This window comes from Gasterosteus aculeatus, chromosome 2 (genome assembly GCF_964276395.1).
Source record: "Gasterosteus aculeatus chromosome 2, fGasAcu3.hap1.1, whole genome shotgun sequence".
Taxonomy (NCBI): Eukaryota; Metazoa; Chordata; class Actinopteri; order Perciformes; family Gasterosteidae; genus Gasterosteus; species Gasterosteus aculeatus.
The window spans coordinates 5,094,831-5,115,832 of record NC_135689.1 but is presented as its reverse complement, the minus strand read 5'-3'; the positions used below and the strand labels follow the sequence as shown (position 1 = coordinate 5,115,832).

General features: G+C 42.2%; 4 protein-coding genes across 11 annotated transcripts in view; 2 read left to right on the top strand and 2 right to left on the bottom strand.

The window, feature by feature from the left end:
* Positions 1 to 1,166: 1,166 nt before the first annotated feature.
* LOC120828836 (calcium-independent phospholipase A2-gamma) lies at positions 1,167 to 6,911 on the bottom strand. 4 transcript variants are annotated; one of them, XM_078087453.1, is made up of 9 exons: positions 6,780 to 6,911; positions 4,445 to 5,914; positions 4,060 to 4,218; positions 3,822 to 3,979; positions 3,634 to 3,728; positions 3,376 to 3,547; positions 3,205 to 3,262; positions 2,837 to 3,031; positions 1,167 to 2,483 (listed from the first exon to the last, which is right to left on the bottom strand). In XM_078087453.1, the coding sequence occupies exons 2-9, from the start codon at positions 5,816 to 5,818 to the stop codon at positions 2,349 to 2,351; spliced, it is 2,346 nt and encodes a 781-aa protein (XP_077943579.1). In that variant the 5' UTR covers positions 5,819 to 5,914; positions 6,780 to 6,911; the 3' UTR covers positions 1,167 to 2,348. The 4 variants fall into 4 exon arrangements, with proteins under 4 accessions (XP_077943579.1, XP_040048401.2, XP_040048402.2 ...); XM_040192467.2 differs by having other exon boundaries at positions 1,167 to 2,461; XM_040192468.2 differs by having other exon boundaries at positions 6,766 to 6,901.
* On the bottom strand, positions 6,800 to 9,592 carry LOC120828839 (uncharacterized). Its single transcript, XM_040192473.2, has 3 exons — positions 9,143 to 9,592; positions 7,924 to 8,112; positions 6,800 to 7,807 (listed from the first exon to the last, which is right to left on the bottom strand). The coding sequence occupies exons 1-3, from the start codon at positions 9,293 to 9,295 to the stop codon at positions 7,613 to 7,615; spliced, it is 537 nt and encodes a 178-aa protein (XP_040048407.2). The 5' UTR covers positions 9,296 to 9,592; the 3' UTR covers positions 6,800 to 7,612.
* On the top strand, positions 8,454 to 14,679 carry LOC120828837 (monocarboxylate transporter 2). 5 transcript variants are annotated; one of them, XM_078087471.1, is made up of 6 exons: positions 8,465 to 8,582; positions 9,040 to 9,094; positions 10,325 to 10,544; positions 10,765 to 10,908; positions 12,244 to 13,095; positions 13,206 to 14,679. In XM_078087471.1, the coding sequence occupies exons 4-6, from the start codon at positions 10,815 to 10,817 to the stop codon at positions 13,427 to 13,429; spliced, it is 1,170 nt and encodes a 389-aa protein (XP_077943597.1). In that variant the 5' UTR covers positions 8,465 to 8,582; positions 9,040 to 9,094; positions 10,325 to 10,544; positions 10,765 to 10,814; the 3' UTR covers positions 13,430 to 14,679. The 5 variants fall into 5 exon arrangements, with proteins under 5 accessions (XP_040048404.1, XP_077943597.1, XP_077943585.1 ...); XM_078087459.1 differs by having other exon boundaries at positions 10,325 to 10,555; XM_040192470.2 differs by lacking the exon at positions 9,040 to 9,094 and having other exon boundaries at positions 8,454 to 8,582; positions 10,325 to 10,555.
* Positions 14,680 to 17,006: 2,327 nt separating this feature from the next.
* Positions 17,007 to 21,002, top strand: part of LOC120829797 (chemokine-like protein TAFA-1) — a 30,744-nt gene continuing 26,748 nt past the window's right edge. Inside the window, exons 1-2 of the mRNA XM_040194248.2 lie at positions 17,007 to 17,536; positions 17,771 to 17,822. The gene's annotated coding sequence lies outside the window, so the exon portion shown is untranslated. The remainder of the gene's footprint in view (positions 17,537 to 17,770; positions 17,823 to 21,002) is intronic.

Here is a 21,002-nt window from a genome sequence, read left to right as displayed (position 1 = left end):
GTCTCTAATGTCACTATGTTACTAGTTTCTTATGTATTTGGTTATAAAACAGCAAGATGCACCTGTCTAGGTAATACAATTAATCCTGAGGAGGAAATCAATATCTGAAACCAATTCTACTTTGCCCAATTATTTAATACTCAAATTCATAATCATCCAACTCATTGTGGCTCTACAAGAAGGTCAGTTCTTGTTATTAGGACAGTCTGTTACACTTGTTGTTGCATAAACTGTATTACATTGCCATTAAAAGAGCCAAGGCTTTGAATGAACGCTCAACCAGCTTGTGTTGACTGCGATACAAATCAGCTGATGCACATGCAGACCGGTCCCACTTCTGAACTCACACTATGACATCATTAAAACCTTGAGATCCATTGAGAGCCGTCTTGAGTAACAGCTGGCGGAACTAAAGCACTCCTTCACATGGCGAAACACTTTATGCTACTCTAAAGCACTCAATTCTTTGTCATTTTGATCCTACGGTGAATATTCAAAATCACACAAAAAGTAAAACGGTGATTATTAGAGGTCTTACGTGTTACGGTGTTGTTTAAAGTGTTCTCTTTCCGCTCGCTCCGTGGTCCCTTTTTCTACTGCCTCACTTTTTCTAGCCGCATCTGCTATTTGTATTATTTTTCACTGCATCAGTCTGGGTCACATGCCTGGCGAACCTATAGAAAACCTATAACAACAAATCCATTGGGAAATCGTCACATAAGTATAACATAGCTGCTGCAGTGATGAGAATGAGTTGTGTAATGCAATCACATGGCATACATTAGTTTAGGTTTTGGTTAAGGTCTCTTCTAGCTCGTGCAGCAACAATCAGCTGCAGCTTGAGATCAGATCTTTTCTGTGTTGTTTTCATGTGTGCTGTTGATTTGCATCGCGTTAGATGGGGAGTGGGTTACTGACCTTGTATCTTCACCCTGGCTGGCACGAACGCACACTCTCTCACACAAAGCGTTTTTGTCAAGGAACAAAGTCGGCCCATTGTGGAAAGGGAGGACGCAGCTTCCACACGCATGGGGAGGAGGAGGGGGATTTAACTCCTAAAATCTGTGACTGGATGACGTTTGCCCTGTTATAAAGTGCAATTTATTTATAGTGCTGAAAAAAATGGTGTTTTGTGTGATTAGTATAGGAACAAAAAGAAAAAAGTCTTCATGAATATTCATTTATTAAAAACATATGATGGCACAATCCACTACTTCACAATACCATACAACTGTGATGTAATGTGTGATGTCACATGAAAGAATAATTTATAGCTTATTTCAGCTGATATCACATTCATCAACACTGAGAAGTGCAACAATCAGATAAGAACTTCTGTCACATTACACATAGCTTTTTTAATAAAGTGCATGATAAGTTAGACTTGTTTACAAAATCCTATTGATTTGGTTTACGTGAGCCTGCATGTAGAACAAGAAGTGGACAAAACAGCAGAAAAACATTAAATGTCAAACCTTGATGAACTTAGCAGCAACTATCTGGCTTCTTTGGTTCTTTTAAAACCGTCTTCTACTCGATTTGAAACATCACGTGGAGATGTGATCGTGGGGATTGTTGAACTATCTCTGAGGGCTGATGCATCCTGTCGTTTAGTGGGCTGTAACTTAATGAAACTCACCCACATAGCCTGCTTTTTAATTGTGAGTTTTGCTGCAAAAGCTTCACATCACACATTTATGGTGACGGGCCAGTTTCACACAAGCCAAAGACGGAAAACTGAAATAAACAAAGATAACTGGGATCACATATAGATGTTGTCCCAACTCACAATCCTTGTAGCACATAGAACAGAAGAAAACAGACTTGAGGGATGAATGCACCATTTCAGGTCAAATTATATTATATTTTAAATTGTTTATACCTTACTATGAGTTGCTAATCAGCATTATGCTAACCTGCTAAAAGCAATATGTCTTGGTTTGTCAGCTAGTGTTCACCATGTTCCCCATTTTAGTTTTGTAATTAGCAAAAAAAAGTATATTCACAACCATCTCTGCTTCATCTCCCAGGCCCGCTCACTCATCCAGTCCTTAGTTCTGCTGGCAGCCGAGCGCTCCGGCCCGAGCACCAAACAGAGCCTTGCCACTTTGGTCTGGTTTCTCTCCAGGTAGTTCTGGGTGTCTCTCAGCAGCTGGTCCATTGCCCGCGGCCGGCTCTCATCCAGGGACACCAGGGCGCTCAACGTGGGGTTGAAGCGGAAGTACACGTCTGGGGCCAGCAGATCGTCCAACAGGGTGTGGACCCCTTCGGTGTCGGTAGCGCTGCTGATCAAGTTGCTGATTTTGGCCCTCAGGCTGGTGGAAGTGGCAGGTCCCCTCTTGGCGTTGTCATAGCGACCGGTGCCGAGAGACAGCACGCACTGGAAAGGCTGGTTGGGCCACAACAGACGGCTCTCGTGGATAGCCAAGGCACAGGGATTGTTCAAGATGATTCCTCCATCCTTCAATGAGACAGAAATGTATCTAAAAATGTAAAGGACACGTTTTGTGTTCCTCTAAATTATACTCCATGAATTAGGAGTAGCTATTATACTCCTAATGTTATATTGTTGTTAATGTCATATGCACTTTAAGCTATTAATGGTCGATTACTTCTCTCTCAGTCAAAGAACTAAAAGATAGGTATTGATCCCTAGCAGTCTTGTTGTTAATGAGCTGAACACTGAAGGTTCAGCCCACCCCCGAATAAACATGTGATATGTGACATATGATAATTGAGTGAATTTTTATCACTCAATTATTACATTTCTTTGTCTTTTGCAGCATCATTTTGAGTCTAACACTTAAAACCCCACCGAACAACAGCCGCTTCCTACCTGGTGAATGTCACTTTGTAAGGGGAACTCCTGGAAGTATCCCGGGGCGGCTGATGATGCTCGCACTGCCTGCCACATTTCACAAAGGGAGCCTCCTGCATAGCGACTCAGAGAGCCTGGTTTGTGGTTGTAGTTGCGGAAGACGAAGGCCTTTGGACTGGTCCCCCAGTTCACCACAGCGCTGACGGCTGAAACCTGAGCAGATACCAACAACACCCTGCGTGAGATGTTCACGAAGCCTTCAATGCTGAAAATAAAAACTTTGCAGATTATATTCTGTCAAAGGAGAGAACGTCCGTCAAAGTTGTAACCTCATCAATCGAACACACAAAAGCCATGAAATGAACCCGCCACTGCAGTATTCTTACCTTGGGGGTCAACTCATCTCCGGCGGTTTTGATAAGTACCCGATTTCCCAGCTTTTCACTAAAGGGATGAAAATACAAAATTCCTTCAGAGCAGATTGTGTTGCCATACTATTAACATGTTGATAAATGCACCACATACACTGTAGCGCATTCAACGCGTTAAATGTATACCGTAGTATTGTCTCCCAGGTCTCTGTGTTATAGTAAGAGTGACTCCAGCCCATCTTCATTGTGCCGACTAGCGGGTTCTGCCGAAACACCTCGGAGCCAAAACGACGATACATGTCAGCACACTCTTCTAGAGAAAACTGGGCAAGACCCAGCATGAAGGCTAGAACGGCCCCTTTAACAGACACATACAGAGAGAGGGTTGTTACGCATCAATTATGTTGTTAATATTAGCTGAGTTTATTGTCAGTTATTTGTTACCTGTGCTCACTCCACAGATGTAGTCAAACAGCTGATGGATCCTCCTGCCTGTTTGAGCTTCCAGTAGCTTTAATACCTGTAAAGGCACCACACCTCTAAGAAATGCAAAGACAAAAGTTCTCTGTGTTTTAAACTGTTGGTTGGATGAAACACGCAATATCTTCTGACATTTCTTAAACAAGAATTACCTTGTCCCACCACCATCGATTGAGAGCACTCTTATACCAGAACCCTTGACGGGATCCACATAGCCAATTAGAGCCAAGCTTTCCCTCAACGCACTCTGAAGCGCCTGGTTATCTCTGTGGGTCCGTCGCTTCCTCAACAATGTGACGGCGGTTCTCTCCTGGAAACAGACACTTCTTTGAGAATTCACTGAGGTGAAATCAGATCTTTTCAAATGTTTTCGCTCCACTTCCGACAGACCTGCCACATTAAAACTTTGCATGATGGGTAACGGATGAGGTGTTCATTGAGCGCCTCCATGCAGGCAGCCAGAGCTTCTGGAGGCGAAGTCTGTGACAAAGTGCCGATCAACCCCCGTGTCACTTCCTCTGCCTGCCTCCGACTCAATTGAGAGCACAGCTGAGAAACACACAACCAGAAATCACTAATATACATGTGTGCAAAACTTTGCATGCATGTGGTTTAGCTTCTGTAACAATACCAGCAATGTTCTGACAACCCCAAAAGGGACGAGGAAGATCTGGTTACAATTTGAACAGCAATGGCATAAAGAACGTAATTGGTGAAAAACAATCGATATATTTTCGGTTCAGTTGTTCAATGAATACTTCATACCACAACTCACCTTTCTAGTCAGCATCGTCTCTGGTGAAGTGACGGCGGGCTTACGAGTCTGAGACAGGGGGCCTAGGTTCAGATAAGCACCCAGCAAGTCAGGGATGGCCCTGGTCGGGTTGTAAAGGCAGTCCTTGAAGGTCACGGCCTTTAGGCTCTCGGAACTAGCAAATCCAGGATCCATCTCTTTTAAGACATTTCGATCACTGTCCTCATCTGATCCACTCTGACCCTTGAAATACTGATTGATGTGTTCGGCCGTTTGGGAATAGTTATCTCCAAAGTTGGTGTTGCAGCTGCTGTGGAAAAGACCTTCTGTGTTATGGATGATATGTTTGTCTTGCTTCATTTGTGACATGGCGCCTCCGGCTTGTGAGGTATCATTCCTTTCAATCTGTTCTCGTCTTTTCTGATCTTGATCCGCTTCTTTGGCAACTTTGGCACCAAAGTATTTATTGATGTGTCTTGCAAAATGTAGGTAGCCCTCCTCCCAGCTGCTGGAGGTGTGGTTAGTCTCCAATGTTGGCAGATCAGCACCGGATTTTGCTTGAGACATTTCATCCTCTTTAGACCTGATGATGTAAGTGTTTGGTATTTGTCTCTTCTTTAGCCTTCTGGTGTTCCCTCTTGTGGGAGAAATGCTGTCCAAAGGCTCCTCCTTTTGAACCTTCGTAAAACTGCGAGAGAAGACTGAATTAATGTGACCGGCAACATAACTGTAGCTCTCTCCAAAAGTTGTTGCCAGAGCGCTGATGTGAAATAGTTGCAGTCCACGGTCGTCTTGTGTCGAAGGAGGGATTCCTGAGCTGTTCCGTTTGTCTTTGCTTTTCAAGGTCCGCATTGTGTCTTTCTCTGATTTATTCCGCTCTCTGGCTGCTGTCTGGCTTTGACTACGCCTCTGTGACCTTCGAAGACTTTCTGGGCCATCCTTTACAGCTGGATAAACACCCTTTCCCTTGAAATACATGTTAATGTGTCTGGCCATTCTGTCAAAGGATTGACCGAGATTCCCTCCCAGTGATCTTGACAGGAAACCGTTCGGAGCCTCCTCGAAGATCCCAATCGGAGCGTCAGATTTTAATGTACTCCTATTGGAGGAGTAAAGACGCACCACCTGGAGACAAATCGGTTCTTTGGTATAATCCCAGAGGAAGTGGTTAGAAGCAGAGCCTGCGGCACCGTGGCTTAAATTGTTAAATATACATTGTCTGGGCAGATGAAGAGGAGATAGCAGGTAGTATCTGCGGGGGTCCATGCCGAGTGTCGCTTTAGCCACACAAGGGTACTTTCTGAGAAGGCTGATCAGGTACCTCACTCTGCAGAATGACCTCAATGTCTTGTCCACTGAACTTGAACACCAGTTGGTGCTTAGGTAGCGGCCCATGTTTCACCTGAAGTGGTGAGCAGCAATCAAATTCCAAATGTAACTCTTGAGCTTGCATCGATTTTTTTGCCCGGAAGCCGCATTTTCAACAGGAATCTAGGAAAGTGGAGGCAGCTCTGTGAGAGCACACAGTGATACTAAAGGCTAATTTTCGCATGCTAACACGGTCTGAATGACGATGTTGTTTGTTGATGTTTAGCCGGATAATGTTTACCATGTTCAAAATCCTCGTTCAGTGCGTAAGCATGTTGACACATGCTAATTACGTGAAGCATAAAGCAGAGTACAATTGAGGCTGATGGTAATGGAACCTTTTTGGAGGTGTTTTGTCATAAACTAAACTTATTCAAATTCATCCTCAATGAACAGCCTGTACCCCAATTCATGGAAGTTCATCCAGTAGTTGAAGAGAGATTTTAATAACAAAGAATGACATCGCACTGGTGGCGTTGGGGAACGTCAAGGGATCACTTAAGTCATGATGATTCATCCTCTAGAAAACTGTATGCAAATTATATTCATAATTTATCCGAAACATACAAATTTAACAAATGAGTTTGAAGAGTGTGTGTGTGTGTGTGTGTAAAAGTGCACAATTGTTATATTTCACAATAACATTGCACGTCGACCTTTCCAGAAATCTTAGACCAGATATTTCGGTGCATGACTTAAGAACTCTTAATGCCGTAAATAGAGCTGCTATTTACGCAATGTTAGATGGGAATTTGAGACCCGAGAGCGCTTTAGGAACAGTGTAACGTTCTTCTTCAATTGTTCTATGTAAAAGTAAAATGAAAACTCAATTCATGAAAACTGTTGACTTAGAAAAGAGAGGCACAGCACCTGACTTTCCCACTTGAGTGGGGGAAGGTCATGAACCAACGTTGCTTATAGCTACTTTAACCTTGGCAGGACACATCAGATAAAAACATTCACTAAGGATTTACCTCGATCACAATACCTAGTCCTCGGTCTTCACAATTCCTCTTCAAAGTTCCTTTATTTCAAAATCCAGTACAGCCCTTATTACACGGGGTCGGGACCACTATTTCTTCAGTGTTTTGATTCTCAATTCAACCTTCCTCTCATGGAGTACTTAACTGCTATTGGTTGAGCTGGTAGACGGGCGGACAAGCATAAGCCAATGCTTTGTAAGACCACACAGGCTTAAAGTCATGTGTTGGAGCTAAAATTAGATTGAGGGGGTGGGGGGGACATTTCAAGGGTCTCTGTGAGCTGAAGTTAGCTGCTGATTACGTCAAAGCACAACACAAACAAACCGTAGGCCAAAACAAATCGCCTTTCCTAGAAAAGGCGCTATAATGACATCTAGTGGCAGTTTAATAAGCTTGCTTTTCTATCCGCTTTTGAATTGGCCTCGATCTGAGACGCTGTGCAACAGGATACGAGGCCAATCGTGCATTTTTTGTGTATAAATGCCCTCCGCTGTTTGAAGTCAAGCCTTTTATCGGCATGTGTGTTTTGGGGTCAACCTAAGTTTTTATATGAAGATATTATATTTAAGTTTCATGTTTAGAAGCATACTTCCCTTTAATTTTTGGAAAACGTGTTCATGAACACACACACACACACACACACACACACACACACACACACACACACACACACACACACACACACACACACACACACACACACACACACACACACACACACACACACACACACACACACACACACACACACACACACACACCTTTTTCAGCTCAGAGGCCCACAAAACCCTGAACAGAACAAGTGTATTATATTATCCTTTTTTTTCGGTTTTTCCTCTCAGTTTTTTTTTTTTTCACAGCGTCCTTTGGCACACTCTTCACCCCGCCCGGTCCACTTTAAGCGATTCCTGGCAAAGAGGGCGTACGACTTGTCCATGAATGGTCTCACAGGTGACCACATCATGAGTCGACCCAACCAGCCAAGGCCAACTGCGCTGTACATGACTGCAAAGGCAGGTATCCCACGATGAACCTGCCAATAAAACGCACGTTAGATAGTGCTCCATAATGGTGACAACACTTGTAGATTAATCCTCAGAAATTTTCCAACATGTCAAGTGTTGTGACCGTAAAGCTGGGGGAATTTACCTCGTCTTTCTCATCAATCACGTGCATTTCCTCCATGGCCATCTCGTAGCTGACATCCTTGTTTTTCTCTACGTCGTAGCCAGACAGGGAAATGTCAACAAAGTCCACTTTCCCAGGCCGGTTCCTCTGCAGAAACTGGAGGAATCGGATTTCTGTCACACATATGGGACAGAGCCCATCATAGAGCACCTGAAACAGAGCAACATGTGGGGTGGTAAGGATTTGAAGCAGGGTTGTTTGAGAGGGAGTAAAAAGACCATTTTCCTAAATAACCAATGCTCTACTGGGGACAGTAAAACAATACTGTGCTAATTGTGGTAAAGCACATTATTATATTGGATATCAAATAAATTGTGGTTTCATAGTCGGTTAGGACTAACCATAAAAACAAATAACGTCAAAAATGTAGCAACGTTATGGCATAATCTGTGACATATTGTGTAATCTGAAGTCACATATCTCAAACTGCGTAGTTTTGCATTATTGAATTCTATAAAATATTTTCCGACGAACGTCACCTGATCTCTAAAGTCAGGTTTAGGCTCGCGACCCCTAACGTTGCCCACGAGACATTTTCAGTCTCCACACTTGCAGCGGAGCAGCACGGGACAGGACACGCGGTTCCACACACTCCGGGGGTCCAGATTCGGAGACTGAAGGTGACGTGCTTCAGATTCTGACTTTATGTCTGTTGGAAGTTAAATTAGGAGGGGGAAAACGTGTTGTTTTGTCCTCGGGCCGCCACTGCAGTCGACTGCGATTCAGCGAAGAGTTACCCGCTCACTTTCAGAAATGGGGACACAAAACGTCGTCACAATATCTCTTAATATGAACAATAAACGTGACTTGCACGCGATCCTTTTTTAGATAGTTTACTCGGAGACAGACGTACCACTCCGTTGGCTTTTTCTGTATATAAAAAAATGCCAATACAGTACTCACTTAAAACTTATCGTTTACCATCATAACGGCAGAGTGGTGGTCTTTCTTTAGCAAGCATCTTTGACCGAACGTCGTACTAGTTACAGCTGCGGACTTGGCACGTTTACTAAATGTCAAATGTCTATTTGCGTTGATTTGCTTTTCATGCCACTAACATGAAGTTATCTGTTGCAGTCACACTGCAGCCTGCAGCGGAAAACCACCAAACAAAATAAAAGACTTTGAAGAGGTTTGTTGTTATGCACGTGTAAACGTGATGCACGCAGAGACGTTTTACCTTCACACCCGCGGACTGCGGGCCGGAGGTTCGATGCCGGCGATGCGTGCGGAGGACAGGTGTCTCCTCACCAGCCGCCATTGGCTTCAACGCGTACGTTACACAAGCGGGCAACCTGGCCGAGGCCCAGCCCGCTCTCACCCGGGACAACATCTCCGGGGATGACACCGAACGGCGGAATTGCCGAATAACCGGACGACAAACTCGCGTGCACAGCCGCTCGCTTCAACGACTTTGTGTGGCACGCGCCGGTTGACGTAAAGACAACAATGCGCGAGTTACGCAAGCGACACAAACAGAGGTCACCGCTGTAGAAAGCCGACACCCGACGGAGAACCTTTTAAAAAGGTCCTCGCGTCCTCAAGTTCGCTAATTTAGTAGAACAAGTTGAACTAATGAAATGCAAAGTATAGCGGTGAGATGGTAGCAGCAGCTGACCGGAAGAGAGTGACGTAAAGGGGCGTGGTGACTTTCTTGCCAGAGGTCCCACTCTGTTACTTTTTTAACAAGCTAAATCTTAGTGGAATTAACTAGTTGCTAAAGGCGACCTATTTCTCACAGAGGTTGTGTTTTATTGGTCCTTTGGAGATAACGTTGGATGCGAGTGTGATTTGAGAATTTAATAATTTAATTAAGATACATATTTTTTGTGTAATTTCTCACAGATTACGGTTAGTTATTATTAGTGTTGCTTTTCTGAAACACATTAATTGGGTTTTTGGTTATTATCTAAACTAAATAGGTATGTCCTGTAATGTCTGATTACACCTTGTTATTTTTACTACGATGAAAGACTTATTTTATTTTGTTGGCAGTCATCAACTTCAACAAAGTCCAAGACAGAACATCTGTGGCTGAGATTTCAGCAACTAATATTTTTGTAGAATGCTAACAAAATAAATGTAGTCTCCAGGAGGGTTGTTGCTCTATCTGGTCACTAGTGTGTGGAATGCGAGCACACGTGATGAGATCAAAGGCCTTAAAGCAGGGTCTTCCTGTTGCGAGGCAGCCACAGGACCTTACAACAACAGGCTCCATAGCTTGACTGTTACTGTTTTAAGGACTGGGCAGGGGTGAGCTCTTGACAGTAAGGTGTGTTAACATTACCACAGCTTTTGAAAATGTGCATTTTTTTTCTTCTTTTTTACTGCGCTTACTTCTTTTAACTGTTTGTCCTTCCAGCCGGCGGATCGAGCATGCCCCCCGCAGCGGGAACCAAACTAGGCTACACCCCACCAGATGGAGGCTGGGGCTGGGCTGTTGTCTTTGGCGCTTTCATCTCCATAGGATTCTCCTATGCCTTCCCCAAGTCCCTCACCATCTACTTTAAGGAGATTCAGGAATACTTTTCTGTCTCCTACAGCGAGATTGCCTGGCTGTCCTCCGTCATGCTCGCTTCTATGTACGCAGGGGGTCAGTGGCAATCATACCGTCATTTTTTTTATTTTTCTATTCAGAAATACACGTTTTTCATGTTTCCCATCCGCATTTGACACATGAAAGAGAAAAGTTATTGCATCATGCCACCTATTTAACTAAATAAGAAAAACCACCCCAAGTGTTAGAATACTTCAGTGAAGAAATGGTTCAGAGAAAATGAGATATTTCTTTTCTCTGTGCAGGACCTGTGAGCAGCATACTGGTGAACCGCTTTGGCAGCAGACCTGTGGTCATGGTTGGTGGGCTCATGGTTAGCACAGGCATGGTGCTTGCTTCTTTTGGCAGGACTATCATGCATCTGTATCTTTGCGTTGGAGTTATTGGCGGTAAATTCTATTTTTTTTCAATCATCATATGTGATTTTCAGGTATTTTAATGTGCCTAAGGGTAAGTGTGCTGCTGTTCTCTGTAAGGTTTGCTGACAAAGGGAGGATGCAGGAGTTTTTTTTTCATCAGCCAGTCCAATAGTGACATTAGTGCCACGGTGGGGGGTCAACTTCCACCTTCTTAGCAATGTGCAAGTCTTTTCCTTGATAGAACAACACGCAGACCTCTGTCAACAACTTTATTTAGTATCTTATTAAATCAGATGATTAAAAAGAATCGCTGCACACTTTCATGTACACCGCAACACCTGATCACACGTACACCCCCAGTTGAACAAAGACTTTAAACCTAAATCCTGTCTGGACGCTCCACCTACTGTGAGCAGCATACTTGTCCTCCACTATGGCGACAGGCCTGTGATCAGCTCAGTGGGCTTTAGGTTAGTGTTGGCGTACCGCTGGCTTCTTTTGGATCTGTATCTTCGCCTCAAAGTTATTGCTGGTCAATTACGTTTAATTTTTCTGCTGTCCTTTGTAATGTTTCTTTTACGTTGCCTGATTGTGACCACCTGACAAAGGGAGGATGCTGAAGCTTTTAGATCACCATTCAGTCCGCTACTCCTGTAAAACACGTCACTCCGCCTGTTGTTCTGGCGGTGAATTGCTCTGCAACACACGCAAGACTTTTAGAACCATGAATTGAAACGAGTGCGTCGACGCAACGACGCAGACGCAGAAGCATGCGTCAGCCTTAACGCTGTGGGGGATTAACTTCCGCCTTCTGTGTATTGTGCAAATATTTTGTTATTAGAACACTTGTGTTAAGGGACCTTTTTCTTTTCTTTTTTGCATGACCTACTAAATCAGATTATTTAGAAAATCCCCACATACCAGAACACATGATCATACTAATGCTACCAAGTAAACAAAGACTTTAATCTTAAACCTGTCTGGATGCTCCACCTACTGTGGCACACAAAAAAAAACGTACATAGGGGAATTGAATGAATTAAAACATTTTTTAAACTTTTAGACATTAAATTAAACTTGACGTGAAAAGGAAATACTTAAATACTGATTATCAGCTGATGACTTTTTTGATTTATTAATTCATGTTTTTCATGGTAATGGTATAGTTTTATTAGTTCATTTTGAAACAAAATCAGAATTATTCCCACAGCAATATGTGCCACTGAATATCAACATTTGAATAGACTTAAGTTCTGTGTCCACTGGCCACAATGTTTTTCTATCTGTCTTTTAAATTTTTTTTTTTTTATTGCATTAATTGATTTATTCATGGTGAATTAATGAGCCATTCGATTATTTCAACAGGTTTCGGACTCGCCCTGAACCTGCAGCCGGCACTGACAATCATTGGTACCTACTTCCAGGTGAAAAGGCCCATGGCGAACGGGCTCGCCATGGCGGGAAGTCCAGTTATTCTGTTCACTCTGGCTCCTCTCAATCAGTTTCTCTTTGATTCCTTTGGCTGGAGAGGGAGCTTCCTCATCCTGGGATCCATTGTTTTGAACTGCTGTGTAGCTGGCGCTTTGATGAGACCAGTCAATCGAAACACCAAACCGAAATCAGGGGCTGCACCGGAGCGTGACAGGCCATCTGCTGAGGAAGCCGCTAGCCCGGACGCCCGTGAGCAGTTGGCTGACCTGCTGACTGGAAAACACCAGTCGAGCCGCGGCTGTTTGAGCAAGTTTATAGACGTCTCACTTTTCAAACACCGGGGATTCCTCATCTATCTCATTGGTAACGTGGTCATGTTTTTTGGGTTTTTCGCGCCGGTGGTCTTCATGGCTCCGTATGCAAAACATCAAGGGATTGATGAATATTCAGCAGCTTTCTTGCTCTCTATTTTTGCTCTGGTGGACATGTTCACGAGGCCGGCGACTGGCTTCATTGGCAACAGCAAGTGGATTCGGCCACGGATCCAATACTTTTTCAGTTTTGCGGTTTCATTCAATGGTGTGTGCCACCTTTTATGCCCACTGTTACCCGGATATGCCGGTCTGGTTGTGTATGCGGTCATCTTTGGTTTGGCGTTTGGCATGGTTTGTGCGCTGCTTTTTGAAGTTCTGATGGATCTCGTCGGAGCTCACCGCTTCTCCAGTGCAGTTGGACTAGTCACCATCATTGAGTGTGCACCAGTGCTTCTTGGGCCTCCAATTTCAGGTTTGTGTACTTCTGAGAGAACACTTTTTTTTTCAGATTCGAAATACATGAATCAAAAAAGTGGGACTTTATAGAATGGTGATGAAGTAAGTGTTTATCTTCTCTTTCAGGAGCTCTGGTTGATATCTACGGGGAATACAAATCCATGTACTATGCGTGCGGAGTGTTCATGCTGGTGCCGGGCATGTTTTTCTTCGTCATGCATTACTTCAACTACAAGAGGCTGGACAAAGAGAAGAAGCAAAGTGTGGCTGTGCACATGAGGACTTGTGAGGAGGCACTAAAACCTAAAATGAACCGGGATGGTACTAGAGCACATGAAGCAGACAGATGAACACGCTGGGTATGATTTTATTTTGATGGATGGCCAGATGGACGCTGCACACGTTTGAATCAAATTAAATGAAATTTGTTTGTTAAGCCCCAAATCACGAGTTTGCCTTAGAGGGCTTTAAAAATTGGACCAACAACATCCTCTGTCAGGGACCCTCGCTTGGAAACAGGTAAAACTCTTCCAAAAAGAAGAAGAAACCTTAGTGGATAACAACATCCTCTTCAAGGACGGCCAGAAGTACAATAGATGTCATGTGTATGGAACAAACATAATATGATTAAAACAGTCAATGTGTATGACATAAATTATGTATATAATGTAGTTATACACATCATTTATAAGTAGTAGTCTTTAGAAAGCAGACTAATGATGAAATAACTACAACTAACATAACAGCAGCAGCATTGCAAGCAATTGAATAAATAAAATGTATTATTAGTAGCAGTAGTAATATAAATGTGATTAACAGTTATTTTGAACCTTAGTATTCTTGGTATTTTCTTTGTTATTTCAGGTTATTATTGCATTATGTGCCATCTGTACCGCATCTCTTCTCTCGTAAATCAACTAGAGATGCTGCAGTATTCAATGCATGTATAATTTATCATAATGACTTCCCTAGCGGCTGAATAAAAAGTTGAGGGACTGATTAAATAAATACTAGATAACTAGATCAATTAAAAAACACAGAGCCACACTTCTCCTGTTTACTGCTATCTTCTCACCACTAGGTGGCACTGGACTCTACCTTGTGATCTCTCAAGGTGCAACATCTCTTCTGTTAAACAAAAGGCATCTTCATTGTTGGTTCGGTTCTTTACAGCATTGATTTCCAAAGTCTGGGTGGCGACCCCAACAAGGGCTGGCAAATATGAATGTGTTGCTAAGGGTACAACAATTAGAATATGGGGAAATTCAATTTCCTTCTACACACATCTTAAAATGTCTTTCCTGGAATCCTTCGCTCGATAGGTTTACCTCCAGCCCATAAAGATTTCTTCAATATTCACCCTCAAAGTTTCAGTCTCCAGTGGAATACATCTGCTAGGCCATGGGGATCTACGAGTTGTTTCACTGTGGAATCATTGTACTACAGTCCTAAGAAAATCATTATGAGAAATGGAAATGTGTCAGCATCAAACATTTAAATGACTCTTTGGAAGCATATGTGCCTTTAAGAAAAGGCCTGTTTTTCCGTGTGCAGTGATTTTAACTTCCCCTCTGTGACATTAAAGGTTTTGTGCACATAACACCCTCACATCCGGGGCTTTCAAAGATTTTAATATTTCACAGTGCTGATTTTAGTTGTTTCTCATCTGGTACATATTGATCTTATATATTGTCAATAACCCCTTTTAATACATGATCACGGTTTAACGCCTAAACCAACCGACTGCAGACCACACATCTCGTAGATAAAATGTGCATATTCTTAGCTTTATCCCATTACATCCTCTTCGTTCCACACCTTGAGTACCTGAGGTACTAAGATACATAATAGAACCATTGAAAGGAAATTAACGATGCTGCTAATATGTACGCTAAAATCATCCGTTCTCATGTGCCTGTAAGGCGCATATTGACTTCCTTTTTCAGATGGATGAAAATTGTTTCAGTGAGGAAATCAATATATGTATTTATAATCTGAGTTAACGTTATCTGAAAATCAAACAAACAGTTGTCTGCTCTTGACACAACTGCAACCCAAATGTATTGGACTACTGTTTACCCAAGAGGATATTTTTATCCAGCGTTGGATACAAAAAAAATATTTAACCACAAAACCGTCTTGAATCTATGTTTAACATTGTTCTGAAGCACATGCATATTATTGACTCATTGCAATGCATGGGGGGATGCAGAGATCAATCAATGTATTGAGTGGTGTGTAAATTAACAATTAAATGTAAACTGGGCATACTTAAGTACAGATACACCTAATTTGTAAATGAGTAAAGCACTTGAATAGATGTGAAAAAGTGACATACACAGTCATAACCATTTTAGGTTGTTGAAGAATGATGGCTTTATTTGAATCTGTCTTTAAAAAAATAGGTATAAATGTGATTTTGCAGATATTAATCTATTCCGAATCCAAAATGCTGAGTGGACACTAAGTGAAATCTCCAATTAGTGGCAGTTCCCATAAACTCTGTATCATCTCCTTACCGAACAGCTTGAGCATAATCACTGTGATGAACTGTGACTGATGTCACTAAATCTGACTTTAATTGGGACCAAGAAGATTAAATCCAGGCGGCTCTGCCTCTGATCCCTGTGATGACTGCTCCCATGCCGAGACCTAATGTTTTAACCGCGCTTCTGGTTTGAGCAGTTCAGCGCAAAGTTGTGTTGTCTGTAAAGACGGGAGTGATACTGTCATTATAATCCAGCATGTTTGTTAATAATCTCTGCTAATCTGCTTTACCCACGGCAGCAGAACTAATCTGTCTCCACTATGTTGGCACTCGGAGGGGAAGGCCACGTCATGAAAATGACAGAGACTTAGGAGTTTATTCATCAGCCCTGTGGACGCAGCTATTAATGACACACGGCTGGTCCATAATAAACGTTCATAGCCGGAGCATCTTACACGGATACACAGGGCATGTCGACAGAGGAGCGATTACCATGTCAGTCTTTCCAAGGAGCTCTCAAGGACTCAATCACACATTCCAGAGACTAGAGACACAAAGTCCTGCAGTGCGCCTAAACCGACCGTCGCCCCTGACAAAACGCAAGATTTACTGAGATCATTTTGGTGAAAACAAGGCACAGAGTACCTCACTCTCAAAATCAATCATCTTGGCTAACAGCTAGCGTACCATTGATCATGGTCACCTTGATATTCACTTCACGCGGTCAGCGTCTAAACGCGTGCAGGGAAAAACAGGGTCTAGATCTTGGGTTTTTGGTGTTTCCAATCTACAAAGAGAAGTGTGAATTGGATCAGAGATTTCTGTTTCGCACCCCAGATAGTTGATCATGCTTTGATAATGTTCATCTTGAAATAAAATGTGTAAATAAAAGCTTTTTTTGATGCTGGTGGTTACTAACTACGTACATATACCCCAGTAACTGTTCTCAACTATACTGTTTTTAGGTATCTAATTTGCTGCTAATTTAAATTTCTAATCCATCAATGTTCCGAGCAAATGCAGCCGGCTTTGTGCAGGGTTTGAAACTTTTCTGCTCCTCGAAGGTGCAGTGTGCAACATTAACTGGATCTATGGGCCAGTAAAAATGTTATTAAGTTTTTTATTCTGTATAAAATCACATGAAAGTAAAAATCATTGTGTTTTTGTTCTGTTAGAATGAACCATTCTGGAAGGAACAGTTGATCAAATGTAGGGTTATGGTTAAGATTAAGTTCAACACTGAGCGATCTCTTTTCACCCGATATATATTTTATTTGAACATATTCATTATATCTTGAAGTAAAGGATCTGAACTAGGGCTGTCAATATAAACGCGTTAATCTATGCGAATAATGTGGCCAAGATTATTGTGACAAAATATTTTAACGTAGTTAACGTACCATTGTTTACTTCCGGTTTACTTACCGGAAATTACGGAAGTTTACCGCGGATACGAAACGGCCACCAGCTGCAGCCAATTACATCGGAAAAAGCAAGACGGTAGCTCAAGATGGAAAGAGCTTTTTGCATTGGAAGTAAAACAAACAGAGACGCGACATACACTGTGCAGAGGAATTACTCGTGTCAAACAGAAGGGGGGTGAGTTGAAAACCGCCACTAAAAGCACCGCTAGGCTAAGCTAGCTGGAAGAGTTGCTAGTTCAAGAGAGCTGCCAACTCTCATGCTTTCGCCGTGTGACACACGCCTTTGCATGTTTTCACATGTACTCACGTCACACATCCAATTTCTCACGCAAAAAAAAAAATCCAACTTTGGGCCGAGACGCGTTCCTTTGCAATTTCCCCGACGGTAGATGGCGCTAAGGAGCGCACCTTTAACCCTATTCGCTGCGTAGACATCCTCTTAGTTAGCGACATAAGAGTTACAAAGAGAAACAACCGCGGGAGAAACTCAGGAAGAAAATCCAATGCTGAAGAAAATCTTTATCTCCAATCTGAGCAGAGACTAGGTATGTGAATGCCATGTGGTTCAATTAAATACTCACTCTCTTAAACTTTAAATGTTGGAATAAATGATTTGTTTGTGTTTGTGTGTGAGAACTTGATTGTGTGTGGTGAATGCAAACTCTGCTGTCATAACAAGCAGCAGGAGAGCACCTTGTTAAGCGGTGTACTGCATGCTCAAAACATCAGAGCATTGTTTAATTAGGCTGCTCACATAGCATTTATCTTTTTATTAACAGGCCAAAGAAAAGGACTCACTCTGAAGACTTTTCCAAATAGCACTTTGAACAGGTAAGATGTATTCCAAAGAATTTAACATAAAGACAGGACATTTGTGCAATAGAAGTAGACATGTTTTTGTAACTGAGAGTAGTTATTATTTAAGCACTTTATTTGTGGCACTTTTTTGTTTGATAGAATGTGTAGTGGGAGGCTTTGAATAATGAACAATATTCCTCCCGAACTAATCTTGTGTCATTTTTTGCTGAACATAAATCATTAAGTGCTCTTAAGAATACAATTGTTAACAATATAGGTTAGGTTTCAGTTAAGAATTAGTTGTCAAATCATTGAGGCACAACAATAGTTTTCTGGTTGAATGTTCAGCTCAAGTCTAGAATGCCCTAGTCATGATCAGATGAATATGAATCCGAATAAGTTCCAAGTATTGCAGATCTTTAGCATACAACCCAAAAATCCACTAGAATGCAGGAAATAACATCTACTTAAACCAAAATTCCCTGTGGGTGGACCTTCAGCTATGTCTTTGCTTCACAGAATGTAACCAATGTTGTCCATCTCCAGGAGGCCGCCTCTATCAACGACTTTGGGAACCACAAACCACCAGATTGCAGGGCACAACATGGGTGCAACGGAAAATTGATTCCAATTCCCTGATCTGCCCGACAAAATCTCACTCCAAGGTTTTTCAAAAAGTTGCCAGCCAACATGTTCCACCCGGTGGAATTCTGCCCACAAGATGATCAAATCTGTGTAGTTGTGTTTTAAAATAATTCATTAATAATAATTAAATCAAACAGCGTCTAAAATACACGTTTTCTGTAAGATTCTGTAAGATTTAGTCTCATTAAAAACAACACTGTAACAACAAAATTCATTAATCGAGATTAATGAAATTCAAAATGTGTAATTAGTTAATTTTCTTAAATCTACTGACAGCTCCAATCTGAACACTTCTTACACCATTGGTGTATTGTACTACTGTATAAAAAACAAATCAAATTCTAACTCTAAATCTTGATCCTTGGATGAAAAGGATGTTGTAATGTTCATGTCTTCACCCGACCAAGACAGTTTGATATTACAAACTGCTGGACATTAAGAATCCTTGTGGAAGACAAATTGGACAAAACAGCCCCTTGTGAAGACGGACATTTTTTAAAATCAAACAATAGAGGAACTTAAACCCCTAAACTACTCAATCATGACTAATGCTTGTAAAAGAAATTGAGTCGCTAAGCAAAGAGACTTAATGAGATTATGTCACCCATAATTAACATCTGTGAAACACATTTCCGAAAACCGAGAACACTACAGCTCCTTTGTCCGCCGTTGAGCCAAAGAATGTGGGAATTATCATCCGAACACACATTTACCCCACTTTTCAGAGCTGACAATGCAGAACCCCTGACCAATATCCTTAATCTGCCACTCAAAATACATTTAGCCTTTGTGAGAACAAATGTGCTCAGAAGAAACACTGGTTGTGGAGACTCTCTGCGGCTTATTAGAACCATTCTTCGTCTTTATCTGGTGAACACAGACAACCACTAAAGCCTGCACGTCTCTGGACGGTGGTGCTGTTATATGCATATTACGGGAAGAATATGAGGATGTTCTACGTATTGTAATCTATCCTTTGAATACCACACCAAATTAGGTTGGAAGATGTTACACACATTTTTATTGAAGAGCTAAAGGACTGGATGACACAAACTATCCGCAGGCACTGTACTATTTACACATTGTGCACAAACCCAGTCTCTAATGCGATCTGCGGCGTGTGGATAATAAAAAGCAAGTGGCTTGTGTTTTCAGTCCATCGGGGCAGCACACTCGCGTGACCATTTCGACCTGAGATAACGTAAGATTTCATTTAATTCCTCAGGCTTGATTTGGAAAACCGTATAGAATCTGAGATTGTTCCTAATCCCCCACGCGCAGACGCCCGAGACATTCAGCATTCAGCGCCGTGTCCTCGGGGATCGACACTCGGGCCTCGGCTGGGACTGGGAGCATGACAGAGAGAGGCTAGGCACAGAAAAGGGAGAGGAGCAGAAATAATTATAACAGCAACTCGGGCATATCGTCTTGTCCTTGCCACTTAATGAAAAGCAGGATGAAACATGACGGCGGAGATCAACCTTAATCCCTTTATACAGTACCTGATTCACTGATAGCATCCGTGTGAATTTCACATCAGGAACCTTGTGATACAGAGGTTCTGTTACCAAATGATGTCTTATTCCAGATCCTGGACTGATTAAATGTGTCATTACTCTGAAACCAGGCTGCCGATGAGCAAAAAGAGGAAAGCGGCTGTCCTTGGCAATGTGGAATGCATTGATGATTAGCTTATTTTGAAACTCGGGGCGCACTGTGATTTTAGTGGCGCTTGTCAGAGCTGAAAAGGGTCTGAACACACTGGTCTTTGTGACTGCGAATGAGTGCAACAGTAGCTGAAGTGAATCAATGTCATCAAGGGTTCTTTGTGTTTCAAGGACAGCCGCTGCTGAGGCTGAGGCTGACATGACGAAGGTTGTTGACTCTTCGCTGCTGCCTCGCTAAACCCCCCCGAAGGTGTGTGATTAGATTCCCATTCTTTTCCTAAAGAGAAGTGAAGCCATTTGTGAACCTATAAACCATATGGACAAGCCAACAAAGTGTCTTTTAAGCAGAGCCTGTAGGTTCTCTTGGAAGAAAATGACAACGCGTTTGTGTGCAGCACATTCTACGGATCAGCACACTTTTGCTTTTTCAGATTTCATGTGGTCGAGCAAACGTTTCTAAAAGGAGTTGTCAATAGCTGCACAGGTGGAAAAAAAGTCATCAAATATCTAATTTTCCCTTTTTTAAGACTCCGAAGGTATTCTTTTGTCACGTTTAAAAACGTTTTGGAGGACTTGTGAAACCAAAGTACTAAAATAAAACCATTACAGGATAATAGAGCTGTTGATTTTGTTATCGCTAAGAGTCAAAGACTTCAGGACCAAGTCTCCATGTCCTTCAACCAGTTAATCATTGAGTTTGATATGATAGTTTCTGTTAACATGGCAGACAAGGTGCTAGGTGAAGGGCATTGTTTACAAAGAAAAAAGGAATATTGTCTGAATTGCAACAGAAGCTCATCTCAATCGTACACGACCGGCATAATGGAAAAAACAAACCATACAAATTCTGCTGTGACATCCAGTGGTGAATTTCCAACTTCCCTCTGTCAGTCATAGTTTC

Bases quoted from the DNA above. Each gene is read 5' to 3' on its own strand.
- LOC120828836 (XM_040192467.2), bottom strand. From the start codon at position 5,818: ATGGGCCGCTACCTAAGCACCAACTGGTGTTCAAGTTCAGTGGACAAG. The intron at 4,219-4,444 runs GTGAGTTGTGGT...TGTGTTTCTCAG, and splicing joins AGACGATGCTGACTAGAAAG to CTGTGCTCTCAATTGAGTCG. The intron at 3,263-3,375 runs GTATACATTTAA...TCATCCCTTTAG, and splicing joins ACCTGGGAGACAATACTACG to TGAAAAGCTGGGAAATCGGG.
- LOC120828837 (XM_040192470.2), top strand. From the start codon at position 10,339: ATGCCCCCCGCAGCGGGAACCAAACTAGGCTACACCCCACCAGATGGA. The intron at 10,909-12,243 runs GTAAATTCTATT...TTATTTCAACAG, and splicing joins TTGCGTTGGAGTTATTGGCG to GTTTCGGACTCGCCCTGAAC. The intron at 13,096-13,205 runs GTTTGTGTACTT...CTTCTCTTTCAG, and splicing joins TCTTGGGCCTCCAATTTCAG to GAGCTCTGGTTGATATCTAC.
- LOC120828839 (XM_040192473.2), bottom strand. From the start codon at position 9,295: ATGTTGTCCCGGGTGAGAGCGGGCTGGGCCTCGGCCAGGTTGCCCGCT. The intron at 8,113-9,142 runs GTAAAACGTCTC...GCTCTGTTTCAG, and splicing joins CGCAGTCCGCGGGTGTGAAG to GTGCTCTATGATGGGCTCTG. The intron at 7,808-7,923 runs GTAAATTCCCCC...TTTTATTGGCAG, and splicing joins TGATTGATGAGAAAGACGAG to GTTCATCGTGGGATACCTGC.